At 40.3% G+C, this 22,266-nt stretch overlaps 1 protein-coding gene across 1 annotated transcript; it reads left to right on the top strand.

The window, feature by feature from the left end:
* The first annotated feature begins 270 nt into the window (after positions 1–270).
* Positions 271–2,957, top strand: NPM3 (nucleophosmin/nucleoplasmin 3). Its single transcript, XM_053450063.1, has 5 exons — positions 271–428; positions 1,280–1,365; positions 1,819–1,938; positions 2,084–2,177; positions 2,557–2,957. The coding sequence occupies exons 1-5, from the start codon at positions 362–364 to the stop codon at positions 2,709–2,711; spliced, it is 522 nt and encodes a 173-aa protein (XP_053306038.1). The 5' UTR covers positions 271–361; the 3' UTR covers positions 2,712–2,957.
* Positions 2,958–22,266: the final 19,309 nt, after the last annotated feature.

The raw sequence follows: 22,266 nt of genomic DNA on the forward strand, positions 1-22,266 counted from the left end.
CACGTGATATGAGCCCCGTCAAATCACCTGAACCGCTACAGAGATGTTTGGCAGCCAAATACAGTGCTTGGAAAATACACAATTACCCCCACATCCTGTTACAGACATCTGGCAGAAACGGAAGTTGATACGAACTACGACTCCCATGATGCTCTGGCACTCACTTCCTGCCGTAGAAGGTAGAGCGTGCTTCGCCTAAACACGCCTGATTGTGTTCGGGCTGCGCCTGCGCTCTGCTGCCGCTAGGGTGCGCAGCGACTTCTCCGCCCCTTCCTGCTAAGCCGGTAGTTGAGCTCAGAGACCAACACGTGGGTGAGCGGTGTGCCTGCACGATCACAGTCCCAACCGGTTGCCGACCATCATGAGCTCTTTAATGGACGAAAGTGTCGAGGACATGCCGCAGCCTGCAATGGATAGTTTTCTATTCGGTGAGTTCGCGCCCTGCCTTCAGTAACGCTGCGTTGTGCTGATCGGGGCTTTACCGGGAGCTAGTAACCGGGGGGTGGCTGAGAGAACGTGGATTTGGTTACTTTGGGGATTTAAATTATTTATCCCGGGATTTATTTTATGAGAGACGAGCGGGATCCGGGTCGTCCCAGTCTTGCTAGCACGTGTTTATAGGACCATCAGCCAGCGCACGGTCAGAGCAGGGCTGCTGCTCACTCCTATAACCCCGGGTAATCTGCTTCCCTTCCCTGTATTACCCGGAGCCAGCCGGCTACTAACCCCGGTGTGTGCGAATCCTACCGGAGAGTGCTGCCGGGCCTTCCAGAAACAAGCTCTTTAAACGCACGTGGTGTTCCGCTTGCCCCCCCCTCCAGATATTGTCCATGAAAAGTTTCCACGTGAGTGAATGAATGAATTGGTGTATTCTCGCCATTCTAATGCTAGCTAAATACTTTAATAGGCTTTCTTCATTTGGGGGCTCTGGGACACCAGACTGTCCCTGTACAGAGTATGTGGCATGAGCATCTATTAGCGCTAAATGAAATATACACGTTATTATTGCGTGTGTATATATAATATAACTTTCTATAGAGGAAATCATTCCTGCACCACTTCTTACAGTCCATACATTGGAAGGGTCTGATAATACCAGAATGGACAGGCTATACTAGGCTTGCAGGCTTACGCTCAACACACGAGTGGCTTGGGTGAACTCGGTAAGCAGAGGTCAACATTGTTAAAACCAATTACTGCCCAAATAGATGCGTTTCAAACCAAAAAAAAAAAAAAATTAATTTGCAATATGATTTTTTCCGTTTCCCCCTCAAAACAGGCTGTGAATTATCTTCCAAATCCCGCCAGTACACGTTTCAGGTAGACGAAGACGATGATTGTGAACACACCTTCTGTTTGCACACCGTAAGTCTGCCGATGCCATTTCTTTTTCGTATTATCCATAGTTTAACCCTCTGAGGGTCGAGGCCAGTGTTCGGACTCGCCAGGGACCTATATATTGATTTTTTTCAGGACTCGTTAGGATGTTCATAGCTAGTTTACGGTTCATCCATTCTTTCACATAATTTATTTTATGGCCATAGAAGCTGCTGATTGGTCTGTGAACAGGCCGCTTTCTCTTTTTGGCCAGCTACATATGTTTGTGCAAAGCTGGCACTCTTAAGGGTTAAAAGGGCAGTAAGCTGGATGGCTTACCGATAATATCTAACTGAAATCTCCATCCTATTACAGTGATAGAATTTTACCCCTGTCAATTTCCATGTTTGTAAGAATGTGCTTGATTTACCGTCCTAAGAAATCGCAGCCTCTCTCCCTGTGGTGTGCAGGTAACTACATTTCATTTTAACCTTTCTGCAGATCACTCTCGGAGGGGAGGCCAAAGATGAGAATAACGTTGTGGAAGTGGTTGGCCGGAATCACGAGGATAAAGAGGTTGCCGTACAGGTCGCTAATCTGAAGCTGTCTTGCCAGACAATGGTTAGTGTCGTCTTTTATCGGGATCGATGGCTGCATCTGTCTCGAGTTTCCTGTAACTCCCTTTGTTACGGTTTGATGCCATTCATGGGTATTTTGAGGCTTATCTTGCCCGCTGACCCCTTTTCTCCCCACTTTTGTCTTCCAGGTGAACGTTGATAACTTTGAACTCCAGCCTCCAGTGACGTTTCGTCTGAAGTCAGGCTCCGGACCAGTACTTCTTTCCGGCCGCCATGTGATTGGTAAGATAGAAGCAGGGAAGTGCATGTGTTTAGTCATGTGGTGCTGTTGTTTGGGGGCCGGCATAGGCAAAGATTGGCTTGGGTCACTGTGTGTTGGCCCAATAAAGAGTCTGCGGTCTCTTCGCCCTATACAGCCATATTCATATACCTGTGTGCATACAGTCTGTTCTTATGTGATGTCTAACAGTAAGTAGTGGTTGGTTTTATGACTATTAACCCAAGAAAAATATGAATATTTACTGGTGGGTAGAGATGGACTTCACAGGCTAGGAAATCATGAGGATGGTCAATGGCAGGAGAGAGACTGGGTAGAGATGGGAAATAATGGTCTGCAGTTCCTTGGCATTAATTCTATGTCTTTATATTCTACTCACTCCAGTGACCAGCGAAGACCAGATAGATTCTGAAGAGGAGGATGACGAAGATGATGATGAAGATGACGACGATGATGATGATGAAGAGATGGAGGATGAGGATGATGATGATGAAGAAATCACCCCTATTAAGCCAGCCAACAAAAAAATGAGAAAATGATTCAGTGCCCTGGGAGTCTGACCTCAGGAGCCCACACATGACTTCATCATTGCGGACCGGTGGAAGGAACAAGCTGTGTTATTTTGCAGCCATGTTCCCGGGATCGCAATGGGCGATATGGACCAATGTGTACACAGCGCTGTGCGGGACTGATTTATACACGGTTTGCTGCTGCTCCCTTTTACGCGTAACTCTGACAATGAGAAGACAGTGCCTGATTATTAACAAATGTATTTTTACACGTTTTCTATGGTTTGTATTTTTACAGTTTTAAAGAGGGCAGTGTTCGTAAAATAGTTATATTTTAAAATCTTGCTGTTCTTATTGTGATATAACAATCAATACCAAGTACCATGCAGCATATCAAAGGCTTTATGTAATAACGTTATCAGGGTAACATTTTAAAACCTGGCTCTTAGAACGATTAAAGGAAATATGTAGAACGGCTTGGGTATGATTCTGTTCCTGGATACTCTAGTGCTTTTTGGTGTCATCAATTGGCTCCAGAAGTTGTGTGTGAGAAGGGCTGATGCTTAACGTTGCTTGGCTATGTTCTTAGCGGCCGCCGGTCTGGCTGTATAACGCATTCAGGCAAATCCAGCGCTTTCTCGTCCGGTTCAAGATTGACCCCTATGGCGGGCGAGTCTGTTAGTATGTGTAACATGTCGAGCTGTGAAAGCTGCCATGCGGAGGGTTTCGAGTTATAATACAGTTAATATAATACCGGGATACCGTTTTAATGACATTAAATTAATGTATGGAAATAACTAACTGGGGAAGGTATGGGGTGTATATATATATATATATAGATAGATAGATAGATAGACCTATATAGATATTCTCAAAAATCAAACTATTATGACTCCTTATAAATATATATTCCTATTTCAAACTTTATGAAATCACCTAGCCTTTGAGTGAATTGGAAATTGTTACAAAAAGAAAAATTTTAAATATTAATACTAAATATTAAAACATTTTCTATACAGAAGAATAAGTGAATTATTACTACGAAACATTATTTGTCCTACACAATCATTGTGAACGGGGATGATTTTATCCGTTGCATATTGGTTACAAACGGTTGGATTTTAACACTGAAAACATAGTAAAGTCTTTCCGCACTCGATTTGTCGCCATTGCTCATCGCAGAAGATCTATTCATGATATCATGAAGTTCAGATTTCTCCCTCAATAGGCATATTCCACATGTTTTAAAGTAGACCTCCACACTGGAAGGCCACCGCTACCGGGGTGAAACTGCCTGTATATCGCATTTAAATCTTTTTCAGCGGTATTTAGGGTATTCTTACATTTTATCGCCTATGGAAGCCATCACGTTGACGCGTGCGACATTTCTAATTAAATATCTTGCTGCTTTCTTGAAAATTGTGTTGTCCTAATTATTAGGACCTGGTGTGCTTGAGATGAGAGCCTTAGAGAGGCAATGGACGATTGCAACCGATCTCTGGGGCAAGAGGCGCTGGCGGTGCTTCCGACTAACACGGGTAGCGTTTGGGGAGTGAGTTACCCGGAAGGCCGCAGGGTTCCAGAGCAGCCTCTGCCGACAATCGGAATTTAGAAGGAATCTCCAGCCAGCGCATGCGCTTTAGTAGTTGTGTAGGCCCTTAAAAGTTTTCATGGTGTCCCCCCTTTGTAAATGAATGGGGGGGTGCTATGTCTGCCCCAAACTATTTTCCTTCCAGGAGAAGTACTCGGTGGAACGCTTTTCGGTGCACGTAATATATTTATTGTACATCAGCTTCAGTGCTGGCTCTGCAAACTCTGCAGGAAGCTGCTCCTAAAAATTGCTGGAACTGCAGCTTCTACTTTAGCATGAATTCCTCTGGGGAGAGAAAATACTTTCATATACATTTGTCTTTAGTGAGGCTGACAGGGACGGTAAACCTTTACAGAAGATCTGCATTCAATGTTACCACTAGATGGGTTATAGATATTATAAATAATGCGTTGTTAGCCGTGCTGGATTAAATGTTGGATTAAAGCCCCGGTGAAAACGAATCCTAATTCTGTAGATTAATGCAGGTCACCTATATGTGAAAGCCGGACGGGGGGCATATAAAATAACAGCTTTATTGATATTGCGGGAGCCCGCGTGGCTGAATTAGTTCAGGAAGCTTGGCGTGTACAGTGCATTTAAATGCTTCAGATCATCCATCTATTTTTAATATAAGACAAACATAATGTGAGTGTAAACAGTAAAATTCAGCCTTAAAATGATCATTTAATTTACTGAAGGCATAAACTGCCTTTTTCGGGTCCTGCCACGGCATCTCAGTCAGATTCAGGTCAGGACTTTGACTCGGTCTCCAAAACCATTTGGTTTCTTTTAATCTATTCAGAGGTGGACTTGCTTGTGTTCTTCGGATCGTTGTCCTGCTGCATAACCCAACTGCGCCTGAGCTTTAGGTCACAAACTGACGGCCGGACGTTCTCCTTCCAGGATAGCTGAATTCATGGTTCCATATATGACGGCAAATCCACCAGGTCCTGAAGCGGCGAAGCAGCCAAAGACCATCACGCGTCCACCACCGCCATGTTTGACTGTTGGTGTGATGTTCTTATTGAGGAATGCTGCTTAAGCCTGATGTGACGAGACCCATGTCTTCTAAAAAGTTCTATTTTTGACTCATCGGTCCACAGAATATTATCCCAAAAGTCTTGGGGGCCATCAAGATGTTTGTTTTGGTAAATATGAGATGAGCTTTGTGTTCTTTTGAAGTCAGCAGTGGTTTTCACAACTCCTACGGATTCCATTTTTTGCAGTCTGGTTATTGTGGATACTTTACTCCGACCTTAACTGCAGCAAGCGAGGCCTGCACTTCTTTACATGTTAGTCGGGTTCAGACCCAAATATACAAAGCCTACATGGCAGCCTTAAAGGGACAGTCTGTTCAATGCACCCACTTCAATAAAGAATGTATATTAAAGTACTTTGTAAGCACTTTTCATTTATAATAATTTGAATCTGGCTTATTTCTTATGAATTCACTCGCCTGTTTTTCCTGTCCTGGTTTGATCGTTCTAAATGAATAGGACAAATGTTCCCATGCCTGTTTTTATTTATAGAATTATTAAATCTATGAGAGGAGGAACAGCATTCCTAATACCATGAGAAGGATTACATTTGTACGCTGAGGTTTTCATAATTCTTTAATTAAAAATAAAATGACGAATGACATATCACAGAAAGCCAGTAGATGGCGCTACGAAACCACTTAACAAAAGCCTGCAGCGCTCTCGAGGTTAAATAATTTGACATTTAGAGCAATTTTTAAAACCTCATGTGTTAAAAACAAACATTATTTGATGGTATGAGTTCATCTGTAACACACACCCCGACGTTTGTAAAAATATATCATAAAATCAGGCATATTAACCCACTTTTGTCACTAATGGCAGCCTTACAAATGTCTTTCATAGTACTGTTGCTAGAAATAATTATTTGATTGTGTAAAGTTTTGCCTAATTTTTATTGGGAACGCTTAACTGTCATGTGACATTAAGGCAGGCACGGATAGGTTGTTGCCATAAACGCTGAACAAGCTTCATAAAAAAATGATAAAAATGACCGGGGGACCAAATCTGCCCTCTAGTTTTATGTAGACTTCATACAAATGCGTTTTCGTGCCCAATTTTAAAGTTTCGTCCATTCGCCCGAATAACAAACGAATGCAACATCGGATGAAAGAAAGATAAAATAAATGTGCGCAATACGGCCACGGACGCCATTTTAACTACACTAAGAGGAGGAGAATCTCGCCATTTTCAATCACATTCTTTTACATGTTTATTTCTTGTTTCCAGGGCAACTGGACGGCCCAATGGGATTTCCAAAAATGTTGGCCTAGGCCAGAATATGTTGCTGATACTCAGAGCATTTCACACCTAAACACCCGCTTAATCATCACATAATCATCACAGAATAAAAAAAAAAATCTACACCGTTCCTCTGGTTTTCCTCTCCCATGAAGAGCAGAATTAAGTATGATTTTGAAATGGAGGGAAGCTCATCCGGCATAGCAAAGAGATTTGGCCGGTGCTGGATTCCTCACTTGGTTTATGCGCATAGAGCATCTTCTAAGCTCCGTGGTGACCTGGGGAACACGTCTCACCCCGTGTAATCTGGAGATTAACACCTATTAGTGCGCTACTTAGCATCTTGTTAAAAACAAGCCTGATATTTCACAGTCTCGGCTGCGAACGAATTGATTGACGACGTCCTGCGCTAACATTTGAACAGGAAAGCCCGCTTCACTAAAAAACATTTTTTACAATAATTCTTACGCCATCAGTATTTACAATTAAAATAGTACCGCCATCCCTGCCTTTTTCCAATAGAGAAAAAGGCAGAGATGGCGGTACTATTTGCGCGTATTCTCCACGTCCCGTCTCACATTTCGCGGTGGAATAAAACGGCCCATTTACTATCCGCTGTAAGACCCCGAACTTTGCTTGGTTCCTGGGATCGTCTTAGGACCAGAATGAGTATTTTTATGCTTAGAATTATTTATTGATTTATATTATTGATGACAGGGCAGCCCTTGCACTTTATGGCCAGTGGCCGCCGGATGACGTAGACCACCATTTAAAAGTTTAAGGTCAATTAGAAATTTCCTTGTTTTTGAAAGAAAACATTTTGTCCATTAAAATAACATGAAATGGATCAGAAATCCAGTGCAGACAGGGTTAATGTTGTAAATGACTGTTATAGCTGGAAATGGGTGATTTTTTTATTAAATATCTTCATAGGCGTACAGAGGCCCTTTATCACTCCCATCACTCCTGTGTTCCAATGGCCCTTTATCACTCCCATCACTCCTGTGTTCCAATGGCCCTTTATCACTCCCATCACTCCTGTGTTCCGATGGCCCTTTATCACTCCCATCACTCCTGTGTTCTGATGGCCCTTTAGCACTCCCATCACTCCTGTGTTCCAATGGCCCTTTATCACTCCCATCACTCCTGTGTTCCGATGGCACGTCATGTTCGCTGATCCAAGTTTAAGTGTAAAAGGCTAATTGATCTTTAGAAAAGCCTTTTGCGATTATGTTACAGCCAGAAATCTCTTTGCTTTCCGTGAAAACAGCTGAGTGACCCCAAACTTTTGAATGGTAGTGTAAGTGTGTCCGGCGGCCCTTTATGCCCTTTATTTCCCCTCTTTCATCAGATATATATATGCTGAGATTTCTAAGTGCCTCTTGACTTTTGTGCTGCAGGCGATAACGTGCTCCTGAACTCATACAGAATGCCTGAATCCTTAAAGAGTTTATGTCTCCATGATCTGACCCACGATCCGCAAAGTTTTCATAACTACCTTTGTAGAAGCGTTACAAACTTTATATGGGAAATGGGGCATTTTGGCTGCGTTTAGCTATAACGAGTTTATTTACTTTCCAAATGTAGCATCTGTAGTGACCTCATCAAGATGTACCAATATATTTGAGATACATATACGATACTTATGAGGGGGGACTTCACCCCAAGAACAGAACAGAAATGATAAAAGGACATTTGATCAGAATATGCACAGCACAAAAAATATACAAAAACCATTGAAATCACAGACATCAAAGTCTTTCGCACTATAAATGACTGTTAATTGTGTTTCAAAAAGGTAGTATGTACTTGATCTGAGTGCCAGCGGAGCCCTGAATGGTCACGCAGGGCCCTCTGCTGTCTAGGTTTTGCCAAATAGACCTTTTTGTTATTGTTGTTTAAATAGCATAAATAGGCAATGAATCTGTGTGGGCATTAGCCTTTTCTATGCAAACCATAACATTTAGCATTAGAAAGAGAAGGAAAAAGATCTAACGCATGTGGCAGATTTGGCCATTGGCGAGGCCACCCGATCAGCATTATAACCGAAAAGAATTTTCATTGTTGTGTGTCTGGACATCTTGAATTTCTCAAAACATAAAACATAAGGGATTTCAGAAATATGTTGCACCTCCGCAGGTGGAAATAAAGACGGGGTGATCTTAAGACCTTTTTTTTTTTTGAAACAGAAGGTTAAAACAAAGAAAAAAAGCAAAAAAAAAAAAGCCGCGGAAGCCGCGAAATTCGCTCGGGGAAGCCGCGAAATACACGACAATGGGGGACTAATTCACAATTACCTGAAACATGGAGGGTAAATGAAATGTCCTCCGGGCAACAATGAAGGCAAATAAAAAAACAGTGAATAACAATAAAGGAATTTGAATGGGCTTCACTCGTCCTCCCTTTTAACCTTACGTGTTTATGCTGACTCCATAAGTCTTCGCCGAGATTGGCCCAGACTCTTTGCAAGTCTTTACTAATTGCCCCATCAACCTCCCTCGTTTTCTTTCTTTATCTTTTTTTTTTTTCTTTTCTTTATATATTATATACTGTTTGGTGTTTTTTTTTTTTTTTTTATCCTTTGCAAAAAAAGATGAAACACAACATGCTTTCTTCTTTATAACGCCAGGTAATAATAAATAACCTTTCGACCTTCACATCAGACCCTTGGAGAAAAGAAGGGTGATTCTTTTGCTTGAATTCACACGTCTATACCAATTGCTTACGGCGATATCGCAACTGAAAGAGAGTTAATGACAAACATCCAGTTTCCCCTCACACCAACTTTATTATGTACGGTACGGACAATGTATGCACCGAGTACATTCACATGCAACTGAGCCGGCGTTTGGGGTGATTGGCCGCAGGCTGAAGTGGGGATTTGTAGGATGTGTGTAGGTGTTAAAAAAAATGAATAAAAAGAGATAATTTGATTATCTGGCTCTTTTGTAGCCTCTTCGGGAGGCAGACAGAGGTCGCTTTTATTATGTGTGGAAATGTAAAGCATCTGCACGTTTCACAGAAGTCTACAATAGGGAGCTATATACAAATATTCGGCCCCTTTGGACATATTAGAAGAATTGTTAAAGAGTGTTTAAGTCCTCATGGGACGCGGGCGCCATATTTTCAGAGTCATTTTTTACTACGTCCCCCCCCCCCAATAACCTGATGAAGACCCGCTCTGTGTTGTTGGTGGAAACGTTGGATTGTAACAGTGGAAGATTCTGTCCATAAAATTAGCAGATTTAGGATTTTTAGGTTAATCTTTGTATTCTGGCAATTCTGTATTTTCTGTTTGGTTCTATATTGGTTTTATATTCATTTTTAATATGTAATTATGAGTTATCAGCGCTTTTTGTGTGTTTTCACCCTGAGGTTTCTGCACATTTTACATCATGTAAGAAGATTTATCATTCATTTTATTACCAACACATTTTAAACAGGGGAGTAATATGTTAAGATTTAGCCCAAATACAATTGGTTGACAATAAATTCTGCAATGGAATCTATGGATTATCATAGCTGTAGCCGGGTACTCGGGTAAAATGTTTGACCAAACCTGGGAACTCTCAGGGTTTGCCCCCTGAGTCTCATGCTTTTTGACCCAATCTCAGGATGAAGGGGCAGATATTCAGGGTGACACAGTCTGACTCCTTCCTATTCTACACTGCTTTGATCATAAGACTTCCCGTTGGTGCTACTGCTACCCGCATGTTATGGTTGAGATCCCTGCTTGAATGCAGGTGACACACTAAGCCGTATCTTTATATAATGACAAGTCAAGGTTTCCACGAGGGCCGCTATTAGAGCCATTTGGTTAAAGCATTTGGCGAGTCACTATATAGATGGGCTAATAAAGGGTTTATATCTCAAGGTCAGTCCCAAGGTGTGACCATTACTTAAATAATACTCAATGGGCATCCCTGCTTCCCCTGGGCCAAGAATGAAGTCCCTGCAAACGTTAAGGAGCGCTTGACTCTGTCGACTGGTGGCTATCTCCTTAAGTGTTATTAAAAGCAACTTCCTATTTCCATTGAAAACTTCAAAGTCCCGAGTGCCAATGGACACGGCCAAGTTCAGCAGATGGATTGTGTCCAGCTGGACCTGAGTGAAACGACGTGTCTTCGTTAGGTGATAAATCCTATTTTGTTACCAGAGAATTATAACGTCAAGGTTATGTCGGAGACAGCTTGGTCCTTAGTAGATAAACCTCCACATTGAGTTTTTTTCAGTCTGTATACAAGTTAGGTTTTTTATCTTATAAACAACATAAAAAATCACAATGCCAAGTATCATTAAAGTGAGACTTTTCAGGTCATTTATTGGACTTTAGTACATTTTGAAGCACAAAGCTATCTGCCATTTCAGGTTTCAAGGCCCAAATTAATATAAAATGCCTGCTCCCAAAAACAGGTGGCGGGGACAGGACCAACGGGGTGAATTTTGTACATTTCCAAAGTAATTTGCTAAAATGGAATTTGCTGGAGGGCAATCTAGACATTCTAACATGTTCCAAAACATTTGGTTGGGTCTGGAGCTCTTTAGAAGGTTCTCTTCTTCTCGTGAACCTCTAAAGTTTTTGAAAGAATATGTAATCTTGGGGTGGAGTTGGAAAAATGTTGAATATCTAAATTTGGAGAGGGCAGAGCAATTACAGCTAATTCAATTATAGAACTGATTACTTAACACCAGTAGTTCAGGAGAACATAAACAAAATCATTGATGCTGGAACCATACCGGATATCACACGAGAAGACCGCTGCTCCACCGTAATCCGTTATTTCAAATATTTTATTAGCGTGTAGCCTGTATGTGCTCTTTGCTGGATTTGAACCGGAAAATTCTCTGTTGGAACATACTGGGAGATGAGTAAAAAAAATGTTTTTAAGGAGGTTTTTAAAACAAATATGTGGAGAAAAAAATTTTAAGGAAAAAAAAACGAATCGACAACTTTGGGAACATTTGCATACTAAGGATCTTTATTTAGTGTTGGATAACATATCCACATCAAAAGTCAGTGTTCTGTCGGACGTTTTGTCTGCAGATGCGTTTTATTTGAAAGTCTCTGGAAACAACTGCAAAAAGATTTCAACTTTTTTGGTGAGATGGGACCGTGATCAAGGAGATGACTTCTGAACGATATTCTGATGTGGACTGTGCTGCGTATGTAGATTTTGGTGCAATTTTGGCCAAACCAATGGACAATTCAACCTTCCGTGTATGTCAAAGCATATTGCACTTGGCTGTTATTTGCCACCAAGTTGTCCAGCTATATCATTGGTGGCACAAAACATTAAAGAGTACGGGAAATTAATTGTCTTCTCTCGTTGGCTACTTGTGTAATGTATACATTACTTCATGTAATGCATAATTGGTAATACACTCGTGCAACTTGCATGTGAAACACTCTCCTCCGCTTCTGATCATCTAGAATCAGCCCAAGTTCCAGACTCATTGAAACCGGAAAGGACATTCTCGAGAAACGCTACATGGCTGCGACTGAACGAATATTATGTCAAGGAGTGGAGTTCTGCCTTGCCCACCGGCTTCATAAGGTAACGTGTTTGTTATTGTTTGTTGGAAGCTATTTATCAAAGTACGAGCTAGTTTGCAAGATATGAACATAGACTATGGATTTGAACGTATTTTGGTGTAGAAGATTAGCGGATAAACCCGAAATCTGTCATATATGCTACTTTTTACTTTAGGATTACAAATTAGTTTCTTGTGCAATAATTACATGTATATCTATATATCCATTAACTAAAAAGGGAGTATAAATCAGGGGTAGGCAGCAAACGGTCCATCATAGGCCCATCCCGGAAATACCTGTTCTTCTAAGGTTGAGCTCAACATTGTGCGGATTTGTGGATATTGTCATATTTAGAAAAAGTAGCATCATAAAATGTTGTTTTAGTAAGAAATGTAAATAAATTTACACCCTGTAGCTTTTAACAATTTAGGGTGGGCAGAGATCCAGGATTCCTTACAGGTAATCTGGCGCTTGGATTCGGATTCATCACATTTTATTCTAATGAATTTATATGTATCCTAAATATAAAATTATTCCCTGAAATCTTGATTATTAGATGATATTGGGAAGGCCTGGATTAATCCCATCCCATCTCATCCCATCAAATCACTACATAACTAAATGCATATTTTTACTAGGGTAATATGTGACATTGAGTATTATCATTACATGTAATACTTTCCCATCATTGGAACCCCATAAAACAATCTGTCAGCGTTTGGAATCCATAAATCAAGTAACAGTTGCGTTCTGTGACTTTTGGGTTCTTCACCTACATTGACACCAAAATATGATATTTCGTACTTCAAAGTAATCCTTGTAACTGTGTTCACAGATTAAACAAAGCAATATACGTGTATCAAACGCCGGCTTTATTTGTGTATCAACCATCTTCACTTCCTGTTCTCAGGATCTTTTGTTAATTTGTCATCCTTCTTTGGAGACAGCTGGCCTGATTAGACAATGAAGGGGGAGCGAAGGTGACAAAATAACATAATTACAATGCTACTTCTGGCACCTTTGGATACATATCAGCTTCTATAAGGTGAAATAGTCCCTTAATACAAACAAGGGTATTGCTATACTGGTTCCAGGGAACTCAGAGATCTCCAAGGTCCCTTCTACAGCTGAAGGTTACCTCCATGTTCTTCAAAGCTTGTATGCTTTCTTACCATGAATGGTGCTCCACTAAGAAGTCCTAATTTTGGACTTTCTTTTAAACCAAATATCTCCACAAATAAAAAAAGTTATAGGTAATTTCCATAAATGATCTTAGTTATTCTAATAGTTGTGACAGTTCCACTTTAAGGTCTATTAACAAAAGGAAACAATGGATGCAAACGTGACGTCTTAAATGGCTACAAAATAATGGGTTCAGATTTAATGACTTAAGCTTAGATCACGTTTGACTTTGGGTAATATTAGTTCAGATATGGGCAGCTGCATTTCAACACGAGACCTAACTACATTCCCGAAAATCAACACTCCCATTTTTTAAATGGAAAAAACGGCACTATTTTAATAACATGTTTTGAGGTTAAGATCAAACAGAGGGTGTTGAAAGAAGCAGAGTGGAAATGTTTGTAGAGGTGGATACAATATTCTCCTTCTCATTTTCACTAAAGTTCTTGCATCCTTAAACTCTATTCTATTTATGTAACATCTGACTAGATCAGACGCCAGAAATCCCAGGTGTTAAAAATATTTCAGGCCCCCTCAAGAAAAGAAGAAAAAAAAATCTTTCATATCCAGCACAGAAAGTGCCTCTAAGCTGGCACCGAGCTTTTCTAAGACTTGTCGAGATTCCATCGCAAGTTCTAGATCTCAGCTTGCAATTGCTTCTTAAATGTGAAACATGCTATGAATAGAACTTGTTGAAATAATTCCAGTCTTCGTTTCTACTTAATTGGGTCCAGTGCTGCTAAGCACCTGTTTCTCTTATTGTAATGCATATATCTCTTCAATGTTTAATCTTCCATTGCTCGTGGCATCAGTTTGGCTGTGAACGCAGACAGACAACGTCTGAGTTTCCAGCAACAGCGGACTACGATCCCAGCTTAGCTTCTTGCCACGTAAAACATGTCTTCTTCTGTGTCCCCTGTACATCTGCCATCAGTTAAAGAGGATCTTGCATCATTTTTTGGATGACTAGTATCAGATTAACAATTAGTTATGAAAAATACTTGGGTGTGTGTTAGTGTTGAATGTCTAGTTGTGTTAACGTGAGTGTCTGGATGTATGAGTGTGTCTGGGTTTGCGTATTAGTGTCTGTGCATGTGTGTTAGTGTTGGTGTCTTGATGTGTGTGTTAGCGTGAGTACCCGTCTCGAGGTCAGGCTTTGGATCTGTCATTGGCTCGAGGTTAATCGACGAGCCTGACACTCTCACTAATGAATGTCTATGGAGGAAAAAACTTCATTAGCATTGCTATAACGATTCAGTTTTACCAGGCAGATCTAAAGTGAGCACCATCAGAAGACCAGTATATCGAGCTAACATCATCATGAAGAACATTTACATCCACAACTCAAGCCCAGCTCAACCAGGAACTTCCTACCCCAGTAAGCGAAAGTACTGTCAAAAGATGACTTGATGTCATAATGTGGGCTACAAGTTAGAGTAGCGGTTAGGTGGAGATCACAAAGTTCCTGTGAGAAGACAACCGCATAAGAAGCTGATGCCACAATGTGTAAAGTCTACAATTGAATACGGTGCATGAAATATTCAAGTCTGGGGGGAACAACTGCGCTTTGTGTTTTCAGTAACAGATTATAACATATGAAGGAGGTGATCATAAGACAGCAAGACCCTTACTATATTGATCAGCATGTATAAGGTACTTTCTCTTGATTATTGAAATTTAAGATGTGGTACTGATGATTTGATGGAACCTGCTGTAGTACCTTTTTAATGACACTTAAGTATTAGTATAAATAGTTAATATTTGAAGGGCCATCAACCTACAAAAAAAGCCAAACACACTGATTGTTGTCTCATCTCTATACAACTCTTAGCTCCTCTCAAATCCTCTCGTCGTATTGTTCCAAGCTGGTTTTTGAGCTGTGATCTGGTGTCTCGACACTTTGCTGCAATTGTTGCATTGCAGAAACCAGCTGCACAGGAGCAATAATTATATGGATCAGAGAAGAAGGAGAAAGTTCTGAGACATTCAAATCCTCTCCCAGAGCCAGACAATGCATATACGTTTAGGAATGTGGAAAGTGATACATTGTTAATTGTCTTTTGTCTCCTTTCATCAACCTGAATGGGTACAATGAAAGAGGAAAAAGGCATTAGGAGACTCGCTAAGCAATAGGGCAGATCAAAAATGACTCTTACGGCAGCAGAGACAGATTCTATAAAAAAGAATAATAGAAACTCCATAAGAGTTTATGGAAGCCTTTAACCAGAGCACGAACAAATGTTCATATTCAACCATAATTCTTGCCGGTATAGCCAGGGATAGGCAAAGTGTCTGTGCAAGGAGACCAGTGTCTGTGATGATCCATAGAACATCATAAAAGTGTCCACCACAGACCCCCAGTAAATGTCCACCATGAGAAATATTGGTGCCTATCTCTGGGTATAGCTACGCAGTATTGTAACCAAATGTACCCATCAAGTATTGTATATCAGACATCTTTAAACCATTTCCAGCGCATTGTCCAACAGTCTGCAGCCCAACAGCCGTTCTCTGGTTCATGACTGATTTGGAAAGCTGTGGTTGGCATTACCCCCAGGAGGAATTGTGAGGAGTTCTGGATTCTTCAAAAGCTGCTACATTTAAAAATAATCAGTGATGATGATGATGACGACGAGGAAGATCAATTGCGCATCTTTAATTTTCTCTGATTTTAACCCATTCCTTTCCTGCAACAGTGGAGTGCATATTCTACATAAACTTGTTTAAATATAAGCACATTACATGTTACGAAATGTATCATATGGGAAACTTTTGATTTTCTGCCTCCAGTATCTAAATCCTTTTATTAGGTTCCTATATGGCAAGCAGGCCCGGACTGACCATCTTGCACACCAGGCAAATGCCCAGTGGGCCTCTGGCCATGTTGTTCCATACACAACGGATCTGCCGCTCCAGGGTGCAGCTACCGGCTGGAAATGTGTGATTAAATACTGAGCAGAAAACCATCTTATAGCCAGCCGCCGGCCATAAAGTGCCAGGGCCGCCTCGTCTCCCCTGGGCTAGCCCTAACGGCAAAGGTGTCTCATGGCCACCAAGCAAATTATTTTTTTTTACAGTTAGAGCAGTTAAGATAATATACATTCTTCCTTCATAAGACTGCCTGGGACAGAATACTGTCCCTTTAAGTAATCTGATTTGTTGCTAATCAAATAAGTGATTTTTTGGGGGGAAATTGTCGTTTATTACTAATAGCGGTGCATCAATGACATTTTATTTTTAAAACTGTAATTAACAAGATGGTGTTGAAGCAGGTAGATTACTTTTTGGAGTGTGAAGGCAGACGAGGCCAGGATACTGTGTATCACAAATGAGTTTATGTTTTCCAGCTGGCCTTGTATGCATCAGTACCAAACTACAAAAGACTAACTTCCAGGTCAACCACGGGTTACTCCTTCCAATTCAGATGTAATTGATCTTTGTAAATCTTTCTACTCCCCCCCCCCTAATTATTGTACTGAGAAATGGGTACCTAATGTCATTAACGGCATTAGAAAAGAGGATGCGGAATTCTTGGAAGAAACTTTGAAGTTGATAGCAGAATGAAACTAAAAAAGGGGAACAAAGTACGGTGGAAGGTGAAGGTGAAGTTTCTGGTTTGGGGAACAAGTGCCCATTTATCAGAAGGTTGGATCAAGTTAACCACATGTGTGCCAGAGAAGGCATCTTCAATTCTGGTTTTAAACAAATCCACCCCTTGCAGATACCCCCTCTAAAATAATGATATGCTGGAAGGAGGAAGAACTAATGTAGACCTCCAGGTAAGAGTCTTCCATGATCCATAAATGACAACAGAGTATTCCTTCCTTCATTTTGGCAATTAGAGAGTTAATATGATTGTTTTTTTGGCTAATTGCAGTAGACACAGGGCTAGATAACATTCGATATCAGGAAGGTGAGACAGAATATAAGTGGCGATGAATAACGAGAGGGATATAGTCATTTGCACATTGTGTAGGTATGGTGAGAAGAGCGGATATCTAGGTACAAATCGGGGTAAAATGCAGTAGTAACTGGAAATACCTCGTTATAAAGCAGCGTATGATCCAGCAGGGGGCAGTGTTACAGAGGCCATGGCATGAAAAGGATGTCTGTAATGGGTGGTCAACCAGATGAAAGCAAGTAGAAGGTATCACAAAAAGCGACAGGACCCTAACGTTCTCCATTGGAGGCCTACAGTCACCTTTGTTAATGAGACCGGACATATTTTATGGTGTGTAATAGCGTGATGCAGGGAGAAGGAAGAATGCATTTCAGCCGCATGAGGCCCCGATTTCTCCTTTGCCACAAGTCTTGGATGCTACTCGCTGAAGTTAAAACGACCGCATTTGTTTCATGACGTTGCTTCACGCAGAGTTTCACCTTTATCACATCAGAAACATTAAAGTTATAATTAAAACTACTACTGCGGATTCTTCCGTCTGCATCTAAGAAGGTGGAAAGAGATTGCATGGAGCAAGCGCTCCTGGAGTGAAGCACTCCTTTTTGTATTCGGTTTATTGGCCCCGTAGGACAGATCAGAGGGGCTATTATTGCAGCGTAGGAGCGGAATACAATACAACTCAAAGCATTTGGTGACACATTGGTCTGTACTTCTTTTTAGTTACATAATATATTCTCTAGTTAAATGAGTATCGCAAGCGGCACTATTCATATGCAAAAAAATCCTGTAGTCTGGCGTGACTTCAAAAACACAAGACAATGACAGGATATTATTATTATTAAATGTAATGCAGGTCGGACTATTATAAAAACCTTGTAACCAAATCTATCTATCTATCTATCTATCTATCTATCTATCTATCTATCTATCTATCTATCTATCTAACATTATTATTATTTATTGTTTTATATAGCACCATCTGTCTGTCTATCTATCTATCTATCTATCTATCTATCTATCATTATTATTATTTATTGTTTTATATAGCACCATCTGTCTGTCTATCTATCTATCTATCATTTAAGTTTGAGATCACTTAGAAATGTCCTTATTTTTTAAAGAAAGGCAAAATTTGTCTATTAAATTAATATGAAATTGATCAGAAATACAGCACAGACTTTGTTAATGTTATAAATGACAGATTTTTAATGGAAAATCTTTATAGGTGTACAGAGGCCCCATCGCTATGAAGTTCCATAAAGACATGGTTGGATGAGGTTGGTGAGGAAGAACTTGGCCTCAAACCCATTGAACACCTTCGGGATGAACTGGAAGGTAGATTGCGAGCCGGGGCGTCTCGTCCAACATCAGTGGCTGACCTCACAACGCTCTACTGGATTAATGGGGAAAACTCCCACAGAAAGTCCCCAAAATCTTGTGGAAAGTCTTCCCAGAAGAGTGGAAGCCGTTATGGCTGCAAAGGGGGGACCAGCTACATATTACTGTCTATGTATTTAGAATGTGATGTCATCTTCTTCTGGGTGTCATATGCCGGTGCGCCACTTTAAAAACATGGTGTAGCAATGACAAATAAGAGAGCAAAACAACTCTACTCATGACTACAACCCAGCATACAAGTGGCAAATGTCCATTAGGGTCACTAAACCTAGGCTCGGCAGGTCAGATTATGTTAGTCTTTTCCTATTACTCTTAAAGCTTATGTGTCATTTTTTCCTAAATCCTACCTTTAATGGATCCATACGCTCTGTAAGTCCCTATAATAGCGTTTACAGTATATATATATATATAAAACACACCTGATTTGTATACCATTGGAGCAGCCATCTTCAGGATCTGCATGTTCATTTCTTCCTATTTGGTTATCCCTTCACTCTGATTGGTTAATGGGGTTCATTAGATATGCTAGTTTTATCACATTGTTCCACATATCTTATCTTCCTTGCGGTAAAGAAGTTTGTTGCTTTTAAACAAAAAGATATAGACTAAGATAGCTGTTAATTAATTAATTTTTGCTGCCAAACCGATAGCTACCCTTCAGGACAACAACCGTACGCACATTTATGTCCATGCCCTTAATAACTCGATGTAGCATTTAGAAAGTACCATAGAACCCCCTTCTTCATGGGTAATAATTAGTGATATGCTTAGGATTTACCAGAATAATAAGTGAAGAAAAAGTACACACCGTATCATCTATTTGTAAAAAAACCCAATGTATTGGCTCATATGCTACATATTTCAAGATTTCACGATGTACACGAAATCTTAGTGTTTGACTAAATTCTGGCGAGCGTTACAGAAAGATGAACTGTCCAGAATTACGTGGGGTAAGAATGGAGTTCAGAAATCAGGTACGTCCCCCAGTACAGGAAACAATCATTAAATAACAGCAGCGCTGCTCCGACAACTCAACTCCCAACGGAAGCCCCAGGCCAATACACATCCTCATGTCCTACATACATCATACGTAGGAAGACAGACTAAATAGAGCTGTCACACCATGTACTGAAGGGATGAGACAGTTATTGAAAAGTTCCGAAACTAGAAATAGCTGGAAGGTAAATACCTTGCGCTGAAACCCAAGTGTCCAATAAGAGCCAAATGATCACCTTGTTTACACGGACACCTAATACCTAACGCTTGGGTTGGCCGTTTGCTTATCTTTTTCTAGTTCCAGTTTATGATTCATTGTATCTGTTTGCATTTGTATACAAATCACCTGTTTATGCTTCTTGGAGGAATGGGAAGTGGGAATCACTATAGAAATGATGGATTGAAGACCCTTTATCTGTAGAACTGGAGGCGGCCATTGTTGTCGGTCATGTGATATCTTGGGTGACTTTCTCTGCTCCGACACCACACTGAGCTGATTCTTTATGGCAATGCTAGTGAAGTCTGTTATTCCTGGGCTGTTAAGACTGAGGTATTCTAATGGTTGCCATCAGGCAGTATTAGGATTAGTATTAGGTGAGTCTGGTTTTTGGTCTAGTAGACTGGTCTAAGATAACAGACATAGACGCACATAAAAATGGAAAAAATATTAATCAATAACTAGAACCGTCTAAAAAACCCAAGCAGAATCTTTTTGAAAATGTATTTTTATTATGATACTTATAATATACAAAGGTGAAAGTTCCTTTTAATGAACACAACTTTAAAATTTTATCATAAACATATCATATAGTAGTTTAAATATATTTGCTATGAAAAATACATTTTCTATCTCTTCTGCTGAAAACATATCCCAGCATTCTGCAGGCCACCTGCTTCCTGATTGGTCCTTTCTAACATGCTTTATTTCTGATACAGGACACAGGAGATAGGAGCGCCCAACGTGCCCAATTCAGGGCTCTCCTCACCTGTTGTCTCTGTAAGTCAAATTGTTATGTTATATACTACTTGTTATGTCCTGTCCACCCATGGTACAGCGCTATGGAATATGATGGCGCTATATAAAAAATAAATAATAATAATTGGGAAATAATAAGAAAATAAATAATCTGATTGCCTGGGAGTCAAATTTAGAGATAAAAAATAATGTATGAATAAAAATTCCACGAGTATACTCCCTTCAGATTCAAATTCCTATTATATGGTGAATCCCATGCAAATGTTTCAAGTCTCATCCCTCCCACACACCCCTATGACATCATCCACATCATCCTTATTATCATTACTTCATTAGCATTCCCCCATGTGGTAAGCAGTCTAGCCTCTATTTTTTAAAAGTTATTTAAAAAAACTTCTTAACTCTTATGCATTCAACTTTAGCAGGTACTTAGGTTTATCTCAGCGGCTGATAAGCCAACAGCAGGTTCTGATTTCAATACACAGCTGTATCCATACGGCACAATCGTTAATCGCCTCCAGATAGCAGGCAGTGTTTTTGCCTCCTACCTGCCAGCAGTGATCATCCACATTGTTGATTTGAGAAATGTATGTATCACCGGTAAAAAGCATTACGGGAAACAGGTTGACCACTTTTTGGCCATATGTAAAGAAACAGGAGCCATTAAAGATAAAAATACACCTATAACCACGAGAGTCAGCTGAAGAGATTTATTATTATTATAATGAAGAACTGGCCTCATTAAGGGTAGCAAACTACGTTCATAATCCTTGCATCTTTTCAAGTGATTGAAAGAATGGGAAGATGGCAGCTTATGTATCACCCAATGTCCAGGGACCCTCGGCAGAAGCCCGATTCACTTCATCTCAGACTTCACAATTGTGCCTGACTCCCACGATGATGGGATGAGGATCAGACAAACGAGCACCAGAAAACCTTCCAAATACTTGGAATGTCATATTTTTGTGAACAAAATAGGATACCCAGGCAGCAGGTAGCTAAGTGATGGTGCCCACCTTGCCACCATTATACCAATACCGTTACACAATCATATATCGCTTCTCGGTTTTCATATACCTTTAACAGAGCTTTTTACTATTCCTATATCTCAAATTTTTCCCTAATAACTAATATAAAAGCAAAACATATGATTGCAACAAATGGCTAGAATACATTGGTGGATTTTCTGGAATTCAATCCGGAATATCTACGACTGGTCTAGAAAGAGTTGAATATACAATAACAATATTTGTTAAGCAAAAAAATTATTTCACTCTCTACAATGTTCAGCAAATAAAGCTTAGAATAGCTCTCATTTTATTTAATCCCATAAAACCAGCGAAACCTGTGCAAACCCTTTTCAGTTCTTATAGTACCAACTTATCAGTGCCGGAGTGAACCGTCTCCGTGTGGTGGCCATTGGCATGGGTAGACCTTTGCATGGTTGGGTGGAGGAAAAGCAGCAGATATATGGACCCGAAATTAATGGATATGCCAGTCCTGCTACCTTTGGCCAAAGACCTTTAATAGGTAAATTAACCCCTTAAACTATATATATCAGAAAAAATACACTCATTGGAAAATAAAAAGAACTCAAGGTGTTAATACGTTAATTTAATGGCGCTAAAGGCTTTGTAGTTTCCCACTTAAATATATTTATATATAGAAGCAGCCGACAAAGCGATGGCCTGTCCTGCGTATCGCTGGAAGACTAACGGAACAGAGAGCG

Source organism: Spea bombifrons, chromosome 11 (assembly GCF_027358695.1).
Source record: "Spea bombifrons isolate aSpeBom1 chromosome 11, aSpeBom1.2.pri, whole genome shotgun sequence".
Lineage (NCBI taxonomy): Eukaryota > Metazoa > Chordata > Amphibia > Anura > Pelobatidae > Spea > Spea bombifrons.

Bases quoted from the DNA above. Each gene is read 5' to 3' on its own strand.
- NPM3 (XM_053450063.1), top strand. From the start codon at position 362: ATGAGCTCTTTAATGGACGAAAGTGTCGAGGACATGCCGCAGCCTGCA. The intron at 1,366-1,818 runs GTAAGTCTGCCG...ACCTTTCTGCAG, and splicing joins ACACCTTCTGTTTGCACACC to ATCACTCTCGGAGGGGAGGC. The intron at 1,939-2,083 runs GTTAGTGTCGTC...TTTGTCTTCCAG, and splicing joins AGCTGTCTTGCCAGACAATG to GTGAACGTTGATAACTTTGA.